Raw genomic sequence first — 21,632 nt, 5'->3', positions numbered from 1 at the left:
AAGTGACCTCTGTGATTCAGCCTAACTCTGTTTTATGACTAAGACATATACTGGTAACTGGTCACCTTAAAAGCATACTTGAAATCAAAATAAGAGAAAGAATATGGCTCTGTCAGATTTAAACCATCAGTAGTAGTAAGAAAATAGGTTAAAACTGCACATTTTCATAAAGCAAATATATGCATGTATGTGAGTATGTGATTTGTGATTCTTCTACATAAAAAACAAGCATAAGTGGGATAAATGCAATGAGGTATATACTTGTCATTCATAAATATTTGTCAATGTATCAATTTAGAAATTTAGTAATTAAGTTGAAATTTTAGTTTTAAAATATTAAAGTTGGCAAAATGCCTTCTGGACTCACTTTATCAATTTGATGGACAAGTTAGTTAAAAATCTTCTTCATACACTAAGAACAGAATCCTTTTGAAAAATAAGGAAATATATCAATAAGAGTCAACGTTAAATGAGGATGTTGGAAATACTAGAGGATATCCAAATGAAAAATGAATATGAAATAGTTGATCGGCAAGATATAATTAAAGTTCAGTTTAGTGAATGCAATATGGTTGACAGGAAAATGTGTCAACTTAAGAAATAATTTTAGATTTATGTACTTATAATAATGTATTTATGTCTTGGAGTTGGGCAAATTTCTAGGTATTAAAATGATTCATTAAAAATAACTTTCATTTTACCTTGTAATCCTGAAATAATAATTTGGGGACTTATTAAAATCTGTAAGATATCTTTGTTCACATAAATCTTTTAGAAATAGCATAGCAAACTTGTTTTAGACTACCTCAGTATATAATTTATTATTAATATTAGTAGGCACCTCTATATTATTTATTAAAGGTTACATCTTTTCATAGCTACTTTCTTAAGAATATTTACGACATTCTATGCCAATTAGATCAAATGTTTGAAAATCTACTTATAAATGAGCATATTCTTTTTATCATGTTTCTTTAAATATTCTTACAAAGTGATATGGTTTGATTGAAGTAGGAAAATAAATGCAATTTATCTCTTCATTTATCCTTTTTTTTGGTATGAAGTGCAGAAAGCCATTTGTGACTGTAATCATCCTTTCTGCTCTCTCCCTCAACAACTACTTGATTCAAGTAAATGTCTTTTCATAATAATACATTTTCAGCCTCCTCTACTAAGGGTTTGAGCAAGTATAATAATATGTACATCATAGAGATCTCAGAAAAGAGATAAGAAGGCAAAATTTTATTTGAAGAAATAATAGGTGAAAACTTTCCCAATCTGGGGAAGGAAACAGATATTCACATCTGGAAGCCACAGAGATCCACCCCGCCCCCAAAAATTCTGCCTGAGGAGGTCCACAGACACATAATAATCAAAATGGCAAAAAGTCGTGATTAAAAAAAAAAAGACATACAAAGGAAACCCCATGAGACTATCAGCAGAAACTTTGCATGCCAGAAGGGAGTGGCATAATATGTTTAAAGTTCTGAAAGGGGAAAAAAAAAAATCTGCAGCCTAGAGTCCTCTATCCAGCAAGGCTGTCATTTCAGAACAGAAAGAGAAAGAGTTTCTTAGACAAATAAAATCCAAAGGAGTTTATAACCACTGAACCATCCCTGAAAGAAGTATTAAATGGGACTCTTTGAGTGGAAAGAAAAGACCGTAACGGAGAGTATGGAAAGTAAAAAAACATAAAAGCAGTAAAAATAAATACTTCTACAAAAATAAGTCAAGGGATTTATAAAATAAAAAGATGTAAAATAAGACAGCACATACCTAAAATGTTGCAGGGGAAAGGAATAAAGAAAAAGTTTAAACTTAAGCAGCCATCAACTTAATATAGACTGATATATACAGAAGATGTTACATGGAAAGTTACCTAATGGTAACTGCAAATCAAAGAACAGTAATAGATATTCAAAGAAAAAAAGGAGAAAGGAATCCAAATATATCACTCAAGAAAACCAATAAACCATCAAAGAGAGCAAGAGAAAAAAAGATCAGAAAATCTGTAGGAACAACCACAAAACAAATAACAAAATCTCAATAAATACATATTTATCAATAATTACTTTAAATGTAAATGGACTAAATGCTCCAAACAAATAATATAGGGCGATAGAGTAGATAAAAAGAACAAGATTCCTCTATCTGTATGCTGCCTAGAAAAGGTGCATTTCAGACCTAAAGACACCTGAATATTGAAAGTGAGAGTATGGGGGGCACCTGGGTGCGTCAGTTGGTTAAGGATCTGACTTCTGCTCAGGTCCTGAAATGACCATTGGTGAGTTCAAGCCCTGCATCAGGCTCTGCACTATTAGTGCCTGGGATTCTCTCTCTCTCTGTTTCTTCCCCACTTGCATACATGTTCTCTCTCTCAAAATAAAAAAAAAAAAGTGAGGTTATGGAGAAACATTTACCATGCAGATGGACCTCAATAGAAAGCAGGTAGAAATACTTACATTAGACAAAATGGACTTTAAAATACAGACTATAACAAAAGACAAGTGCACTATATAATAATAAAGGGTGCAATCTAACAAAAGGATATAACACTGTAAATATTTATGTACCCAACATGGAAGCACCCAAATATATAACACAATTAATAATAAACATAAAGGAAATAACTCATAATAATAAAATAATAGTGGACTTTAGCACTCTACTTACATCTATGGACAGATCATTCAAACAGAAGAGCAACAAGGAAACAGTGGCTTTGAAAGACACACTGGACCAGATGGATTTAACAGATAGAACATTCTATCCTAATACAGCAGAATACTCATTTTTTTTCAAGTGCACATGGAACATTTCCCAGAACAGATCACATAATAAACCTCAAATCAAGTCTCAACAAATAAAAAAAAAAAAACATCAAAGTCATACCATGTATTTTTCCTGACCAAAATTCTATGCAAGTAGAAATCGACCATAAGAAAAAATCTGGAAAGAGCACAAATACATAAAGGTTGAATAACATGATACTAACCAATGGGTCAACCAAGAAATTAAAGAAGAAATTAAAAATTACATGGAAACAAATGAAAATGAAAACACAACAATCCAAAACCGATGGGATGCAGCAAAAGCAGTTTTATAAGGGAAGTTTATAGCAATACAGACCTACCTCAAGAAACAAGAACAATCTCAAATAAACAACCTAACCTTACACCTAAAAGAAGTAGGAAAAAAGAACCCAAATCCAGCAGAAGGAAGGAAATATATATATTTGGAGAGAGAGAGAGGGAAAACAATGAAACCAGAACCTGCTTCTTTGTAAAGACCAACAAAATTGATAAAACTCTAGCACAATTCATTAAAAAGAGAGAGAGAGAGAGGACTCAACAAAAATGATAACAACCAATACCATGGAAATACAAACAATTATAACAGAATATTATGAAAACCTATATGCCAACAAATTATACATCTTAAAAGAAATGGATAAATTCCTAGAAACTTATAACCTAACAAAAACCAAAGTGGGAAAAATAGTAAATTTGAACAGACGGAATACCAGCAAAGAGTTTGACTCAGTAGTCAAAAAACTCCCCAAAAGCAAAAATCTAGGAACAGATAGCTTCACAGGCAAATTCTACCAAACATTTTAAGAGTTAATACATATTCATATCAAACTATTCCAGAAATTATAACAGGGACAAAAACTTCCTATTTCATTCTATGAGGCCAATATCACTCTGATACCAAAACCAGATAAGGACACCACAAAAAAAAAAAAAAAAAAAAAGGAAAAAGAAAGAACGAAAGACAACTATGGGCCAACATCTCTCATGAGTAGAGATGCAAAAATCCTGAATAAAATATTACCTAATTGGATCCACAATACATTAAAAAAAATCATACATCATGATCGAGTGGATTTATTCCTGGTATGCAAAAGGGCGGTTCAATATTCACAAAACAATCAATGTGATCTGTCACATCAATAAGAGAAATAATAAAAACCATATGATCATTTCAATAGACACAGAACAAGTATTTGGTAAAGTACTACCTCCATTCATGATAAAAACCCTCTGCAAATTATGTCTAGAGGGAACATATCTCAACATAATAAATTTAAGTTTCTTAAAGACTCTCCTGTGTGGGATGCCTGGGTGGCTTAGTCGGTTAAACTCTTGGTTTTGGCTCAGGTTATGATCTCATGGTTCATGAGATTGAGCTCCACATCGGGCTCTGTGCTGACAGCATGGAGCTAGCCTGGGATTCATATTCTCTCTGTCTCTCTCTCTCTTTCTCTTTCAAAAAAAAATATGTAGGTATCACAATTTCAGATTTTAAGTTATATTACAAAGTAGAAGTAATTGAAACAGTTTGGTACTGTAATAAAAATACACATAGATTAATAGAATAGAACAGAAAACCCAGAAAGAAATCCACAATTACATGGTCAGTAACTCTTCAACAAAGGAGGACTGAATACACAAGAAGAAAAGACTGTCTCTTAAATAAATGGTATTGGGAAAACTGGACAGCCACATGCAGAAGAATGAAGCTAGACCATTTTCTTTCACCATACACAAGTATATACTAAAAATGGATTAAAGAGCTAAATGTGAGACATGAAACCATAAAAATCCTTGATGAGAACACAGGAAGTAATCTGTTTGACATTACCCATAGCAGTGTTTTTCTAGAAATGTCTTCTGAGGCAAGGGGAATAAAAGGAAAAATACTACAGGGACACCTGGGTGGCTCAGTTGGTTAAGTGTTCGACTTTGGTTCAGGTCATGATCTCTCAGATAATGAGTTCAAGCCCCATGTTGGGCTCTGTGCTGACAGCTCAGAACCTGGAGCCTGCTTCAGATTCTATGTCTCCCTCTCTCTCTCTCTACCCCTTCCCTGCTAACACTGTCTCTCTTTCAAAAATAAACATTAAAAAAAAATTTAAAGCAAAATACTTTTTCAAAATAAAAAGTTTCGGCACAGCAGTGGAAACAATCAACAAAACTAAAAAGCAACCTACTGAATGGGAGAAGATATTTTCAAATGACATATCTGATAAAAGGTTAGTATCCAAAAACACGTAAAGAATGGCTACAACTCAATGCCCCAAAACAAATAATCTAATTTAAAAAACTGGAAGAAGACATGAACAGACATTTTTCCTAAGAGGACATTCAGATGGCCAACAGATGAAAAGTTGCTCAACATCACTCATCATCAGGAAAATGCAAATCAACACTGCAGTGATATATTGCCTCATACCCATCAGAATGGCTAAGATAAAAAACACAGGAAGCAACAAGTAGTGGCAAGGATAGGGAGAAAAAGGAACTGTTGCACTCTTGATGGGAATGCAAACTGGTACAGCTACTGTGGAAAACAGCATAGAGGTTCTTCAAGAAATTAAAAATAAAGTTTCCTTGATCCAGGAATCACACTACTGGGTATTTACCAAACAAACAAACAAACAAACACCATAAAAAAACATGAATTCAAAGGGATACATGCATCCCTGTGTTTATTGTAACATTATATACAATAGCTAAACTATAGAAGCAGGCAAAGTGTCTATTGATAGAAGAATGGATAAAGAAGTGATACACACACACACACACACACACACACACACACACACACACACACAGAGTGGGATATTATTTAGCCATAAAAATGAATGACATCTTGTCATTTGCAACAACATAGATGGAGGTGGAGAGTATACTGCTAAGCAAAATAAGTCAGTTAGATAAAGACAAATATCATATGACCTCATTCATATGTGAAATCAAAAAAAAAAAGGGAGACAAACCAAGAAACAGACTCTAAACTATAGAGAACAAAATGATGGTTACCAGAGGGAAAGTGGGTGAGGAGATAGGGGAAATAGGGGATGGGAGTTAAAGAGTACACTTATTGGGGCACCTGGGTGGCTCCGCCGGTTAAACATCCAACTTCGGCTCAGGTCATGATATCATGGTTCGTGAGTTCAAGCACCGCATAGGGCTCTGTGCTGACAGCTTAGATCCTGGAGTCTGCCTAGAATTCTGTTTCCCGCTCTCTCTGCTCCTCTCCTACTCATGCTCTGTGTCTCGCTCTCTCTCCTTCAAAAATAAAAAAAAAAATAAATAAAAATAAACATAAACCATTAAAGAGTACACTTAATGAATTAAAAAATTAAAGAAAAAAGAGTTTGAGCAAGACTTAATGATGTAATTCATTTTGAATAACCGAGCATTATGAGATTTTGAACTTGTGCTTTAGTAATTTTGAAAATTCTCTTGTTAAAATCATTTTGGACACTCTGAACTTTCTTAGGTACGCCAGAGACAGACATATTGTTCAAGCTAGCATTTGGTGACACTGCTATTTTCTCTCAGAGTATCATATTTTGTTCTATTTCTCCATCATGGTTCGCATGGTTATTTGGGGACTTAATTATTTGTGTATTTATTTAATGTTTATCCCTTGCCCCCATCTATATTGCAAATTCCATGAGGTCATGAATCAATGTTTTATTGAGCATTGAATACCCACAACCTAGAACAGTGTCTGACACTGCCCTAGTGCCCAATTTATGTCTGTTGAATGAGTAAATGAAGTTAATCATTGATGTGGAGAATTGATATTGATCATTGAGGCATAACAGAATGTGTTTCTCAACCATCACTTTGAAAATGCCTGTTTAGTTCACAATTTATTTGTCTAATGATTTGAGGAAACATTGGGGAGGATGTTTGTAACTTTGACTTTAACCTATTTCAAGAAACTTGCTTTTGTCCCTGAAAATGTATTCTATAAAGAATTTTTATTAAATTTTTTTTTGTATGTGGGAAAATATGCTTTACAAACCTCAATGGTGTATTTTGTGGTTGAGATGAACAAATATACAAGTGTGCTCTGTATGCTCTATGTCATTTCATGACAGTTTTCTTACGGATACAAATAATCCTTGGTCTAGCTTTTATCACGTATTTCCTGTAATTTTTTTTTTCAAATGTGGTTTGGAAGTCAGTTTATAAGGCTTTAGAATCTTAAGTGTGTGAGCTGCTTTTCTGCCTTTCAGGATATTAGTGTTGTTTTTATTGTTGTTAAAAAGAAGATAAAAATGTGTGTATCCAGAGTGTTTCTGGTGGCTTTGCCTCAAAATGGTGGCAGGTGAGAATTCATTTTTGAACTAGCCCAAAGAGATTTCACTTTCACTTAAAAGATCTTCACTTATTGTCCAGAATTATCCAGTGTGTGCTGTTTTTGTTTGTTTGTTTGTTTGTTGTTTTGTTTGTTTTGCCTAGCATCTGTAGTTTCATTCTGGCTAGGCTTTTTCTCATTCTGTTTTCTTTCTGTTTTGGATAGAAAATTGTCATCGGTGTTTATGAAAAAAAAAATTAGCTGGCTACGCTTCCTATCCCACAGTTTGAGTATTTGGCAAGGATCTGGACGTTTTATAGGTTGAGAGATTGGGTTGGTTAATACATTTCCTCATTTACTGATATTATTAAATATTTAGAGATTCCCAGTCTTTAAGACAGGATTTACTTTTACTATTCAGTGTGAGTCAACTTCTTAATGAAAATCTATTTGCTTGAAAACATTGCTAATAAATATTTTCACTGGGAATAAAGGATAAGCATTTCATTCTGTAAGCAGCACAGTTAATTTTCAAATACTTATTCCCAACAAATACATTCCAGTGGCATGATTGTTAACTTTTAGCTACTCTAAACAGATGATCCAGAACTTTGGTTAGAAAATATAACAGTGTTGAGCTAACAGATTTGGTCAGGCTCTTTATGGCTAGGTATAATGTTCTACTTTCAGGTGGATTGCATAGGTACTAACAGTTCAACACTGGGTGAGTGGATATAATAAATACATACATACATACATACATACATACATACATACATATATACATACATACATACATACATACATACATACATACATACATACATAAAAGCTGTTATAGAGCTGTGGGTGAATGATTTACATAAAAACTGTTGTATGTTTTTCAGTGTTGAAGATTACCCAAGAGGTTATTACCAGGGCTCTTCTGCAGAAGATTTGGAAAGAAATGTGTTAGAAAGAAATGCCTTAGTATTACTCCTCTTTAGTAAGATAAAACAAAAAATTATAAGCTACTGAAATCTCTATCCTTTCGGGTGAATTGTGTGTGGTGGGATGGGGAGGAGGGAGCCAATGGAAGTGCTGCCTATGTATTTCTGAATGGTGTGTGCTGTGACCTAGAGCATTTATTCACTGTTTAGGAATTCTTTCCTTCAGAATTAAATTTTGCTCCGTTTTAATCTGTGACATCACTGTTCATTCAAAATTTTATGTTTACCCTTCACTAAATTTCTTACGCATTTCTTCTGTCAGGATCTGTATTACTACAGATTTCCTTAGTTGTAATATAAGAATAACATGAACTTTGGGGCGCCTGACTGGCTCAGTCAGTTAAGTGTCCGACCTCAGCTCCTGTCATGATCTCACAGTTCGTGGGTTTGAGTCCCGTGTCAGGCTCTGTGCTAACAGCTCAGAGCCTGGAGCCTGCTTCGGATTCTGTGTCTCCGTCTGTCTCTGCCTCACCCCGGCTCTCGCTCTGTCTCACAAAAATAAATAAACATAAAAAGATAAAAAATAATAAGATAAACTTTAGGTTTGTTGACTTGAAATAAAGAACATTACTTATTTATATGCTGCAGTGAAAGTAAAATGCTACATTTGAAAATTAATGCCACATTTTAAAATTAAGTAATGATTTTCCATCTTACTGAGGTTTTTACACAAAGAAATTTTCATATTAATTTTTGTGATATAATATCAAAGTGTTAGGAAAGAATTTCTTAGAATTGTCAGAATAGTAATAGTAATAATATGCTATTATGTTTTATGCTATTTAAAATAAAACAAACAAAAAACCTTGCTAGGAACAATAAATAGAATATTTACATTTTATATTCAGGAATTAGACTTCATGTCACTAAAACAGTGAGAATCTGTGAACTTTGTATTACTGATTATTAGGGTGATATTCTCATATTGCCTTATGTATTTCCTAGGAGAAGCCCCCTTCCTTTGTTTTCTCTGTGTGGCACACAAGGAGAGTCATTGCATCTGTTACCTACATAAGTTTCTAGCCCATCCCTCCCATCCTTACCATTTTTGGCTAAGCTGCAGTTGCCTCGTGTACTAAATAGGGATGATAATATTGCCAAGCCTTTATTGTTTGGTTTTGAAATGCAATGATATTTTTAAAGCACCAGCACATGGAAAGCACCCGATAAATGTCAGCAATTATCATCATCATCTCACTCTTATCACAACATCTTCCTCATTAATTGCACACTCTGTTATCTTTCTTTATACTATCTGGTATCTTTTACTGTTTGAATAATCTATTGGCTAATGCTTTTTAAGATTAATTATATTAATATAGTTATGATATCATATTACACTGTAATCTAACACTGCTCTATATAATTTGGACTGTATTCTGAATCTGATTTTGATGCTCTTTCTGATTTGACCACTGCTTAGTTCTGCCATCTGCTTCTGATTCCCTTGTGAATGTATCTTCTTTCTAACCCAGCTTTATTGGTATATAATTGACATATAATATTGTGTAAGTTTAAAGTGTACAGTGCATTGATTGATGTACTTACGTGTGTAAAATGATTACCACAATAGGATTAGTTAATATCTTCATCTCCTCACATAATTGCCATTTATTTTTCTGGTAAGAACATTTAAAATCTACCCCAGCAACCTTTAAGTCATAATACGGAATTGTGAACTATAATCACTGTGTAATACACTAGATCCTAAGAAGTTACTCATCTTAAGATTGGACGCTTATGGATTTTGACCTCCGTCCTCCTATTTCCTTCATTCCCAGCCTCTGGCAACCACTGTTCACCTCCCTGTTTCTATGAGTTTGGCTTTTTTAGATTTCACATATAAGTGTGATCTTTGTCTTTTTTCCGTCTGACTTATTTCACTTAGCGCAATATACTCAAGATCTATCCATGTTATCACACATGGAGGGATTTCCTTCTTTTACATGACTGAATAATAATTCATTATGTATGTATATATGCCACACCTTCTTTATCCATCTGTCCATCAGTGGACACTTAGATTGTTTTCATGTATTGGCTATTGAGAATAATGCTGCAATGAACAAGGAGGTGCAGATCTTTGTTTGAAATCCTCTCAGAACTCTGAATACCTCTTTCTTTACTCAGAATTTTGATCTGGAATATTTTGTTATTTCTCCTCCTGTATTCACATATTGTTTCATCTTTAATGTCCGACTCAAGTTTGCTGCCTTCAAGAAATCTTTTTTAAGCACCCAAGCACATACTTATCATTCCGTCATTTTTTAATGGGTTCTACATAATTCATTGTGCTTTATGATGTTTTAAGCCTTGCATAGGTGTGTGCATTCTCTAACTACAAGCTTCTGGAGTTCTCTGGAGACACTTAGGAAGATTCTCAGTACTTTTGCTCTAAATCCTCTGCCTCATCTGTCCTCCTTGCTCCAGACCTTTACTCTTCTGGTCTTGGTGTCATTATCCTATAACCTTTTGTTTTTAGTAATCATGGATACCATCTCTTGGTTTTTGTGACTTGCCACACTCGTTGTTAGTCTGTGTTTTCCAGATTGTTTTCCAACCATATTGATGAATAAAATTTCTGAAACTATAACATTTTATATATCACAATTATCCATATATATGGATCCATATTTAGGGGTATTATATGTGTGTATATGTTATATATATATATATATATGTATATATATATATATATGTGTGTGTGTATATATGTGTGTGTATAGACATGTGTATAGACATGTGTATATACATGTGTGTATAGACATATGTATATAGACATATATAAAGATATATATACAAAGATATAGATGTATATAAAGATATAGATAAAGATACACATATACACACATATTATATTATATTATATTATATTATATTATATTATATTATAATATATAATATTAATATGAAGAGATTTATTGTGAGGGATTGGCTTATGTAATTATGGAGACTGAGAAGCCCCGCATGATTTAGTGTTTGCAAGCTAGAGGCACAGAAAAGCCAGTGACATAATTCCAGTCCAACTTGTAGGCCTGAGAACCAGGGAAAGCAGTGGTGTAAGTCTCAGTCTGAGTTCAGACGCCTGAATCTGGAGAGCCACTAAGTGTGCATCCTGGTCTATGTCTAAAGGCCTGAGAACCAGAAGCATCGATGTCAGAGGGTTGGAGAACATGGATATACCAGTTCAAGCAGAGAACAAATTCATACTTCTTCTGCTTTTTTGTTCTATTTGAGCCCTCAGAAGATTAGATGATAATCCACCTAAATTGGTAAGGGTGATCTTCTTTATTAACATACTTTATCAAATGCTCTTTTCCAGAGACATCCTCACAGACACACCCAGAAATGATATTTTACCAGTTACCTGGGCATCTTGTAGCCTAGTCAAGTTGACACATAAAATTAACCATCACACACGTGAATTTTCATCATTTTCTTGATTTTATGTGATAACTCTGAAGCTCCTTCTACCAGATTTTTGGAATCCCATTCTGTGCAGAACCACTCCTTGGTCTGAGATAATCCCCAGTGTGGAGGAAGAATTTAAACAACACCCATGCCTTATGGTTAATAACTCCCAGCGGCCACATTGTAGGTGATCAGTATGCATTGAGAATTACATTAGCATATCTTTATTTTTTTTTAATTGTGTAATTCTTTTCACTGAGTTTTTATTTATCTTGAAATTATAAATTGTACTCTTAAGAATGTATTGAACAGCCAGTTTTGAGTTTTTGACATTTAGAAAAAGATTGGAATAATTGTTATAGGTGAAATTTGACACAGTTTTAGAAATTTTATCCCTCATGAATATAATTGGAAGATAGTGTGGAATATAATTTTATTGAATGTTGGAAAGTCATAACAAGTAGATATGAATTCATTTATTCAAACAGTTGCTAAATTTTTACACATTCTCTGTGTGGACAATTTCACTTGAAGACCACCATTTTGTATATGTATCCTCAAAAAGCACAATTAATGTTACCCTCATGCTAAAGCTCCTTAAGTCAAAAGAATAGCTTGACATTCATTACTGTTTTATAATATTCCACTCAGTAGTACTTTTTTTTCATGTAATTTCAGAAATTTTAAATTTCATGTTTTTTGGGGGGTTTGTTGATTTATTTATTTTATTTATTTTGCTTTGTTTTGTATTTTCCATTCAGACCATAATTGCCTTTGGTTATTTCTTTAGTTTGTTTTTAATTAGTTTTGTTTATTTATTTTTGAGAGAGAGAGAGAGAGAGAGTGAGCAGGGGAGGGGCAGAGAGACAGGGAGACACAGAATCTGAAGCAGGCTCCGGGTTCTGAGCTGTCAGCATTGAGCCAAAGTCAGATGCTTAACTGCCTGAGCCACCTAGGCACCCCAGGTTATTTCTTCAGTTTTAATTGTCACTGTGAAACACTTAATTAGATACTATAATATTTAAATTATATGTGTTTTTTGCTGAAATAAATATGTTGAAATTCAGTGTATTCGAAATATATATATTAGTGGAGATATATATTTTATATATATATATAATATATATAATATATATATAAAATATATATATGATATCTTCTTAATCCATTGATCAGTCGATGGACATTTGGGCTCTTTCCATAATTCGGCTATTGTTAATTATGCTGCTATCAACATTCTGCCCCCCGCTGCGAATCAGTATTTTTGTATTCTTTGGATAAATACCTAATACTACAATTGGGTCATAGGGTCGTTCTATTTTTAACTTTTTGAGACACCTCTATACTGTTTTTCAGAGTGACTGTACCAGTTTGCATTCCCACCAACAGTGTACGAGGGTTCCCCTTTCGCCACATCCTTGCCAACAGCAGATGTACTTTTAAAGAAAGTACGATAGGCTGATATTTCATTGGGTTTCAAATGTTATTTTTTGCTGCCAAATATTTCAGACTTGACTTTCAGAGCACATTTTTTAAAACTTGGATAAGTGTGCTGGCATGTAAAATGGTACAGAGAAAATACACATACTTAAGAAAATTATGTCATAGGTTCTCTTGAAACTTAAAATTGGACGTATTTGCTTTGGGGCAGCATGTAAGTAATGACGTTTTTTTTTTTTTTTTTTTTTTAAGTCATTGGTGATAAGTAGAAACTAACCCACTTTCAGATAGTTGTTTCCCTCTCCATAATTAAGAAACACCTTTAAAATCATTAACTGTGATTTACAAATAGTTTTACTTTTTTTCTTATAAGAGACCGATCTCTTTCCTTTTTTAACGTTTTCAAAAGAGCTCCCCCCACCCCATGATTATTGACATACAGGGGAAAAAATGTTCTTAGCACCTAGTAATAATCATTTTTAAGTGCTGAAAACTGTATGTGTGTGTATACACATTTATTTGTATATTTTTTCATATAAATTAAATTATAAATAAAATTATATATGTATATATATTTAATCTGGTGGTCTAAGTGATCATTTGAGCAAAGGGATGGTAATATTAGACTTTCTGTGTGGGTCATTCATCGTATTTTTCTTTTAATGATTTGATAATTCTTCAATATCTGTCTACTGGTTTCAGGGTCCACCTTTTAAACATTTCTTCAGTGGCTTGAAACAATAAGCATTTAGCATCTGCTCTGGTTTTTTACATTAGGAATATGGGAGTAGTTTACTTAGTTGATTCTGGCTCAGTGTCTCTCATAGAGTTGTATTTTCTCAAAAACAGGATTTCTGGTATTTGGAGGACCAACCTGCCTTGCTTGGCTGTCCTCTCCATTGACCTCTCCATTGGGCTGGTCCAGTGTTCTCAAGATGTGGTGACTGGCTTTGCACAAAATGAGTGATCAAGAGAGAGCCTCGGGCTGCAGTATCTTGTTAATGAACTACTTTTGGAAATCACACACTCATTTCTACCACATTATGTCCATTAGAAGTGAGTGCCTGAGTAGTGTCTTTTCAAATGAAAAGGGAATAAAAATGGAGAACTGTCAAAGAATTGTAAACATATTTGAAAACTGCCATATGGACCTCTTTAAGAAAATCTGTATTTCCCTCCCTAGGTTATTTTATCTACTGCTCTGATTTCAGATACTACCTTACAATTTTCAAATTTATAAAGATCTCCTTTCTGAGTCATTAACCTGTATTCAACTTCCTACCAGATTCTGTTCATGACACGATAATCTAGCCATTTGCTTATGCCAGAAGCATGGTAGTTATTTTTGTTACCCTCCCTTTTATTCTTCTTGTTCAGCCAATCACCAAATCATGCAGTTTTCTTTTTGTTCCTAAATATAGATCAAATATGTTCTCTGTCATTATTCATTGAAAGCAATCATCTTGTCCTTACTGCCACAAAATAGCCTTCTATTTTGCATTCTCTTATCCATTCTTAAAAAAAAATTATTTGGTAGACTTAATTCTATTTCAATACACAGGATTTGGGTTAAACAAAGCACAAAGGTAAAGGAATGGAAGATAAACACAAACATAAGCTGTTTTGCTAATATTTTTATATTCATAACAAACATATAGAGCAGGCTGAAGATTTCAGTCTCTGCTAAATGCAGATTAGGCTACAGGCTTTATTTTTTTGAATGGGTTCTTAAGTATGTGGAATAATTCGTGGAAAATCCAACCAGATTTAAATAAGGCATTGAAGACTTGACCTGGGGAAATGCACACGTGCTTGTGCACGCATGTGCATGCACACACACACACACACACACAGATTCATCTGTCCTATAAGTAAGTTTCCTTATCCTCAAAGCAGTGGTAAGTGGTAGGCAGCTTAGTCTGTTTAATCAGATTCTTCCTTGAATAGATCCACAGAGCCTCTCTCTGTGGGACTCTTCTCCTTAGTGCCTATGGATATTCCAACTTCTGCAGCCATCCCCTTCTTCTCTATAGCTACCCAGTACACCACTTCATGTCCTTACCATAGTTTTAGCCTGTATTCTACTTCTGAACCCAATTAATAGTTGAAAAATTTTTAATGTTATTCTGACTTCTTAAATTCACCACGTTTAAAACATAATTACACCGGGTTATGCTCTCACTCAACTGACTGGCTGCTTGCCTCTATGTCTGTGTTTAGCCTTATTCTTATTGACAGATATCCTGTGCCCTAAAATCCTATGTCTCAAGTAACATTCCCTTCTTTGAAAGCTCCCCTCTAAAACCCTAAGGTTCTCCCAGCAGGTCTCTGAGCCCCGTACTTGGTTGGGATCCATAAAGAATCATTTGACTAGTATTTGGCCACCAGCTTTTACTCTCTGTCTTCACCTCCCCCTCCCGTCCCTAGACCTGTGTCTTTGTTATTACCATCCACAGTTCACCAAGGACTTAGGGCATTTTGAGTCAAACGTCACCAAGAGGGCTTAACAGTAGAAGAGAGAGGCCAAAGAGAGAAAGAAGAGGTTTCAACAACAGAGTGCTTGAGGCCTCAGAAAAGCAAAACATGAAAGTAGTTTGTGCTGCAAACAAGTGAGCAAGAAGAGGGGGTTTCTTCTCTTGTTATTTAATCCCTGGCCAGGAGCACTTTTCATTAGGTGTGTGTTTGCCATGGAACGCGGGCAGTTGCTGAGTTTCTGGCCATCTTAGAGGAGAAGATTAATTTCATCCATGACTCCTTAGTTCCATGGTCAGCGGGTAGTTCCATAGTATATACTACATAGTACCCGGTTATCAGATTTTACATCTGAAATTTTTCCAGTTTATTCAGCTAATACCTATTACACATCAAATTATAATACTCTATTTTTTGTTATAACAGATTAACAAATAGAATAAAAGTGAGAAGGAGTTCTAGAATATGCCTTCTTTGCCTCACATTATTTTTCCACAGCCACTTCACAATGCCCAGTGTAACATTACTCTGATACGGTATGTAATAGATGATTTCACGGACTCTCCAGCATTTGAATTGTTGACATTTTCCATGTCTTAATCTTTAGGGAAAATCTGTCTCTTGTTAGCACGGTAACTGAATGGTTAAAAAACAAGAAACAACACAACTTTTAACTTAAAGCATATTTTTCCCCCATTGGACTTTCGTTGCTGATTAAAGCATTTAGCAACATAATTAAAAGTAATTTAAATAGCTAATTAGATAATGTTATAGTTTCCAGTAATACATTCCTTTAAACAAAGCATCCATCATTTAGGAGTGCAGTTTATCACTAGGTTACTGATACAAATGCAATTATATGTTAAATGGAAGAAAGCATCCACAAATCAACTCTGGCTCTCTGTAAAAATTGCCATATATATATATCACTTTTGCATAATTCTTACAGGGTCAAAAGAGATACATGGAAAATCTTGGCCTCCACATTTTAGTTGACTTTGCAACTGTCTAGTGTCTGGTTCTAAATCATATTTTTGACAGTTGAGAACCAGAATAAAGCTATGTCTACATACACATGTTTTGACAAAAATTGATGAATTTAATTAACCAAATTGTCCACTTAGTCAAACAGATGCTTTGACTGTATGATTTGCTTATTTGTTTTGTTTCCTTGTTAAATTAGCTTGTTTTTTTTTTAACTTAATTTAACTTAATTGTTTAAATTAAAATATAGCCAGATCAATTCAATGTTTGGAAGCAGTTTCAATGGTATTTTTTAAGTAGTTATACTGAAGTTAAGAAACAAATTGCCTTTTAGCAAATGCTAAAAAATTTACTGGAAATTCTGATTTCAAAACATTTTATTAAAAACAAAAAATAAAAACACCAAAGAAACAAAAACAACCTCTATGATCCCATTTAAATTGACCAAATCAGGAAACTGGATTGCCAAATTGGAATATTTTTATCATTCAATGATTCCATTACTTAAAATACTAAGTACAGTAATGAAAATATCTTTATCCTTAAAAATAGAATCTCACTATTAAAAAGGACTTCATGTTTTAACAGCCATCTAATTTCAGAGTGATAGATAAACAAGGATGTTTTATTTTAGAAACAATAGAAATGCATTATCTCTCTATTGTGGGAATACCCTGTCAAAATTTTGGCTCAAGACCAAATGTTAAAAATAATGTTACAACCAACCTCTAATTATGTTAACTCTCCCATGAATGCTGTGGATGTGCTAGATTCTTGTGTGTGTGTGTGTGTGTGTGAGAGAGAGAGAGAGAGAGAGAGAGAGAGAACACACAAAGGAGATGTTGAATGACAACCAGAATGGAATTACCTGTGTGTGCTTCTTGAGAACTTTAAGTGACCTGCTCACAAGTTATGCATGGGGTGTGTGGTACAGTTACAGCTTTTCCAAAACATTATAGAAATGAGGCAAAAACTAATGTCATTCTCAATTTTGAAATAATAGTTATGGTTTCACAAACCAAATATTTCCTCTAAGTTTCAAGTGAAAATATTTATAGAATAAAATTTCTCTCTTACCCACCTCTACTCTATTTTCACTTCCTTGTTCCTCTCCTCCCTTCCTTTCCTTTCACATTTCGTGCTTAGTAAAAGAGCCACAAGAAAAGTTGCATATATTTATTTAAATACATATTTTATATATGTACACATTAGTGAATTAATAAAATATTAATGCATATTTATACCTCCAATTTATCTCCATAATTAATTCTCTTATGTCGAAATCAACTTATTAGATAGTTGGTAAACACTTAATTGAGAATTTCAATTCTATGCTTTTAAAAGAAAACCTGAGTTATTACAATTAAACATTTGACTTTCTTCCAATAATATACTGATTATGTTCACAATCTTGGAGTTGGAAACTTAAACTTGACATGAAAAGATGGGTAACTCCCTGTATAAAGATGAAATATATATGTTCAGCAAACATCTAAAATCAAACAACAAACTAAAAGAACATATTTGCCACCAATATAAAGGATATTTTTTAAATTTTCTTGCTATAAAAAGAACTTTTACAATAGCAAACCATGTATAAATATAAGCAAACAATTCATAAATAAAAGGAATATGAAGGGTTGATAAACATATGAAAATATGTTTCATTGTACAAATAGAATACTGAAAAAATTTAAAAAGGCACTATATCATTCTTTGTCTACCGCATTGGCAAAATTTAAGGGAATTGGTAATATGTAATTTTGAAATGAAAAGTGATCCTGGTAGAGCTGTGCATATTTATTAAGTTTTTTGGATATCTAGTTGTTGACATTTGCCAAACTTGAAATGTATTTCCCTCTTGATCCACCAATTTCATTTATGGTGTAAAAATATACCATAAAATATATTGGGATAACTATTTTTTTCTAAAATACTATAGCTAAGGTATACAGATATGTTTATGCTTTTTTGCAGTATTATGACTAAAACACTCGGACATTCCCAAATGCCCATCAACATAAGATCAATTGTATAATGTTTATAGGTATATATAATGCAGCCATTAAAACTGAGGGCTACAATACAAAGATGAAAAGAGATATCCATTAAATTAATAAATAGATAAAGGTATCAGACAACATGTGTAGTGTGCTATACCTGAATAAAATGTAAAAAGGAGTAGGAGGGACCATACAATGTCTATTTGTTTTTTCTGTAGAAAATTCTAGTAGGAGAGTCATCACAGTTCTAACTGGTTATCTCTTGACAGTGGCGGTGGGGGCTGGGGAAAGTATGTGGAGGGAGCTGAAGGAAAATTTATTTTTTCTCCATACAAATCTCTATTTTCTTGTAGAACACTTATTATCCCTACAATTAAATCATAAAGTGCACTGATTATGTTAATTATTACTGAAAAATGAAAACTGTTTTAAAGTTGAAATAGACAACTTAAGACGATATGACTCAACAAAAATGCAATTTTGGGGTAATACTTTCTATAAAATAAAACAAAACACATGCATGATACCCCTGAGATTTACTTGAGAATCTTTCTCTACAAACTGGATAATATTTTTGAGTGGGGGAGAAAGGGGTAATATTTCTTTATAGTCTTTATTTCATATAACAGCCAAAATTTTAGAAAATCCAGAGGGTTTTTTTTCCCCATGTATACGAAAACTGTATTAGATAGTATTTTTAAGAAATATCTGTTATTCTTAGATTTTTAAAAATAAAGTTATTGAAGTGAGAAATATTCTATTTTAGTTAAAATTGTTAATTGCGCCCGGTTTGTGTTTTTGGTGTTAGTTTATCTCAAACACTGGATAGGCAAACACGTGTACTTCTTTGTGCATAATAAAGACGACTTACATTTCTTCTTCCTCCTTCCTGTAGCTTTCAGCCGTGCCCCAATTCCGATGGCTGTGGTCCGCAGAGAGCTCTCCTGTGAGAGCTACCCCATTGAGCTCCGCTGTCCAGGAACAGATGTCATCATGATAGAAAGTGCCAACTATGGGAGGACTGATGACAAAATTTGTGACTCTGACCCTGCTCAGATGGAGAATATACGATGCTATCTGCCAGATGCCTATAAGATTATGTCCCAAAGGTATGATACTTCTAATAATCTTTTTCTTGGACGCATTTAATGTAAGCTCTCAGCCTGCATCTGTGTGACCTATTGACCTTAAGTGAGAACACAAATAGTATGTGTGTTTTAGAATCATTTGAACTACTTTTTCCATATCAAATTAGTTCCCCATATTACTAAAATGCTAGTATTAGAAATTGCAAATGGCATTTGGACGTTATTAAAATTTATTAGATTAGTTATTAAGTTGCCTGGTCTACTCTGAGTGCTTTGGAACTGGGCTGATTAGATGAGAAACTAAATTTATTTTTCACAGTTTTCAAAAACAGGCTTTTATGTAATTTTCTCTAGAAGCTACAGAAAAATTATTTTAATGCTAATAAATATTTCCTTTCAGTGTAGGAAAAAGAATAAAAATTAATAAGCAATTTTTATAGCCATTAATCAAAATGTAGTAAAAGGCTATTGATTCATGATTTTTTTGGCCTTGAAAACAATGAAAAATTATTTCTTTATTATTTAGTTTACGTAATTCATTTAAACTAATCAAAATATTACCATATTCAAATAAGGTAAGTTAAGGTATCATATGATATCATTGGAAAAGGAAAAGGTCTTCAATTCTGCAGAGACTGGTCAATAGGAATCCATACTGTAAAAGGTTTAAATTATGCTAAAATTTCTTGATAAATTGGCTAAATATTACATATCTTACAAATAGTTGTTCACTATTACTATGATTTCTCAGAAATTAGTGAAGTCATTAATTTACTATAAGCATTCATACTTTCTGACTATATGCTCACAAAGTAATTTTTAAATAATTAATCAAATGACCTATCTAGTGAATTTTTTTCATAATTTTTCTATTTAGACACTTCTTCCATTATTTCAAGTGTTCTTAAAATATAGGTGAAATCATAACATATGTAAAAATAAACAAATTTAAGTACATAAAAACAAAATCAATAACTTTAACCTTTTGTCTTCTCGATGCTTAAAATTCTGATATCTATGTGTGTGATTAATAAATTGGTAGAATCGCTATCTTATTTTCTATAAATTACTGTTATATAGGTTATTAATTGAAATTACAATATGCCAGGTTTTTGACCAAAGCATCTGTATTACACTTGAAGGATAATGGTCTCTCTGAGCAAATCTGAGGGCTTTTGTTTGTTTCTAAAACCTAAGTCATGATAAGGTGAGTATTAATGAGAAATAAAATTTTTAAATTAGGGATTCCTCTTGATATAAGTTCATTTGGTTTCATTTGGTTCTTCATGTGTTTCTCTCTCATTGTGGATCTCTTCTTGTTATACATTTGACTTGCCTCCAACTATAATTAAATTTTCTGATGATCTGCTTAAAAAAGTTGAATTATCATCGTGCGCAAGGTGGTAACAGGTCTGTCCTGCCTGGTTTTCCATGAGTAGAATGAATGGGCACTGTGACTAAATTGTTATTTTATTTGTTTCTGTCAGAACAACATACAAAAATGGATTCTTTGAATCCATTTGAAGTGTGGGTTGAGGAGGAGATTCTGCTTTTCAGTGGTTATTAGCTTTTGATTTCAATGTAGCAGAAGCATTAACTTCACTAGCTCTTTGATCTCTTTATGATTTTCATTGAAAATGTTTTAATCCTTTTATTGATATTATTAATGGCTCCCAAAATAAGCCCTTAATCTTATAATTATTGCAAAAAATAGTTACAATGGATCCTCTCAAGCGGCTGAATTAGATGGGATGTTTCTGGAAAGTGACAAATCTGCAGAGTGAAATGGCTTTAAGCACCCTGAGTGAGTCATTTGTGGAAGCCCCCCTGGTGGTTTCTCAAAGTGAGAATTGTCAGCTGAAATAACTGTGGTTAATTTTGTGTGGAGGCAAGTTCCTTGGTTGTATCTTGACTATTAAATGTACTACATTTACACTTGGCCAAAATAAATGCTTATGACTCTTGGATAGATGAAATTAGGTTCCATCTTGCAAGTTCCCAAGAGATGAGATGGCCATGTCTGTTTAAGCTGCTTTATAATTAATGAGCTTTCACTGTCATGCCAGTGACAGCATGTTAAATAATGCTAATAATTTCTAATTATGATATGGATCATATTCATATTCATAATGTATCATATTCATAAT

At 33.3% G+C, this 21,632-nt stretch overlaps 1 protein-coding gene across 35 annotated transcripts in view; it reads left to right on the top strand.

Moving 5' to 3' along the window:
- The window catches only part of ADGRL3 (adhesion G protein-coupled receptor L3), an 828,850-nt gene that overhangs the window by 385,360 nt on the left and 421,858 nt on the right, over window positions 1-21,632 (top strand). For all 35 annotated transcript variants that reach the window (XM_045473912.1, XM_045473918.1, XM_045473914.1 and 32 more), the window contains one exon: window positions 19,293-19,506. In XM_045473912.1, coding sequence (XP_045329868.1) covers window positions 19,293-19,506 — 214 coding nt within the window. The remainder of the gene's footprint in view (window positions 1-19,292; window positions 19,507-21,632) is intronic.

This window comes from Leopardus geoffroyi, chromosome B1, assembly GCF_018350155.1.
Source record: "Leopardus geoffroyi isolate Oge1 chromosome B1, O.geoffroyi_Oge1_pat1.0, whole genome shotgun sequence".
Taxonomy (NCBI): domain Eukaryota; kingdom Metazoa; phylum Chordata; class Mammalia; order Carnivora; family Felidae; genus Leopardus; species Leopardus geoffroyi.
Note: the sequence above shows the minus strand (reverse complement) of the source record. Positions and strands in the feature narration are given on the sequence as shown.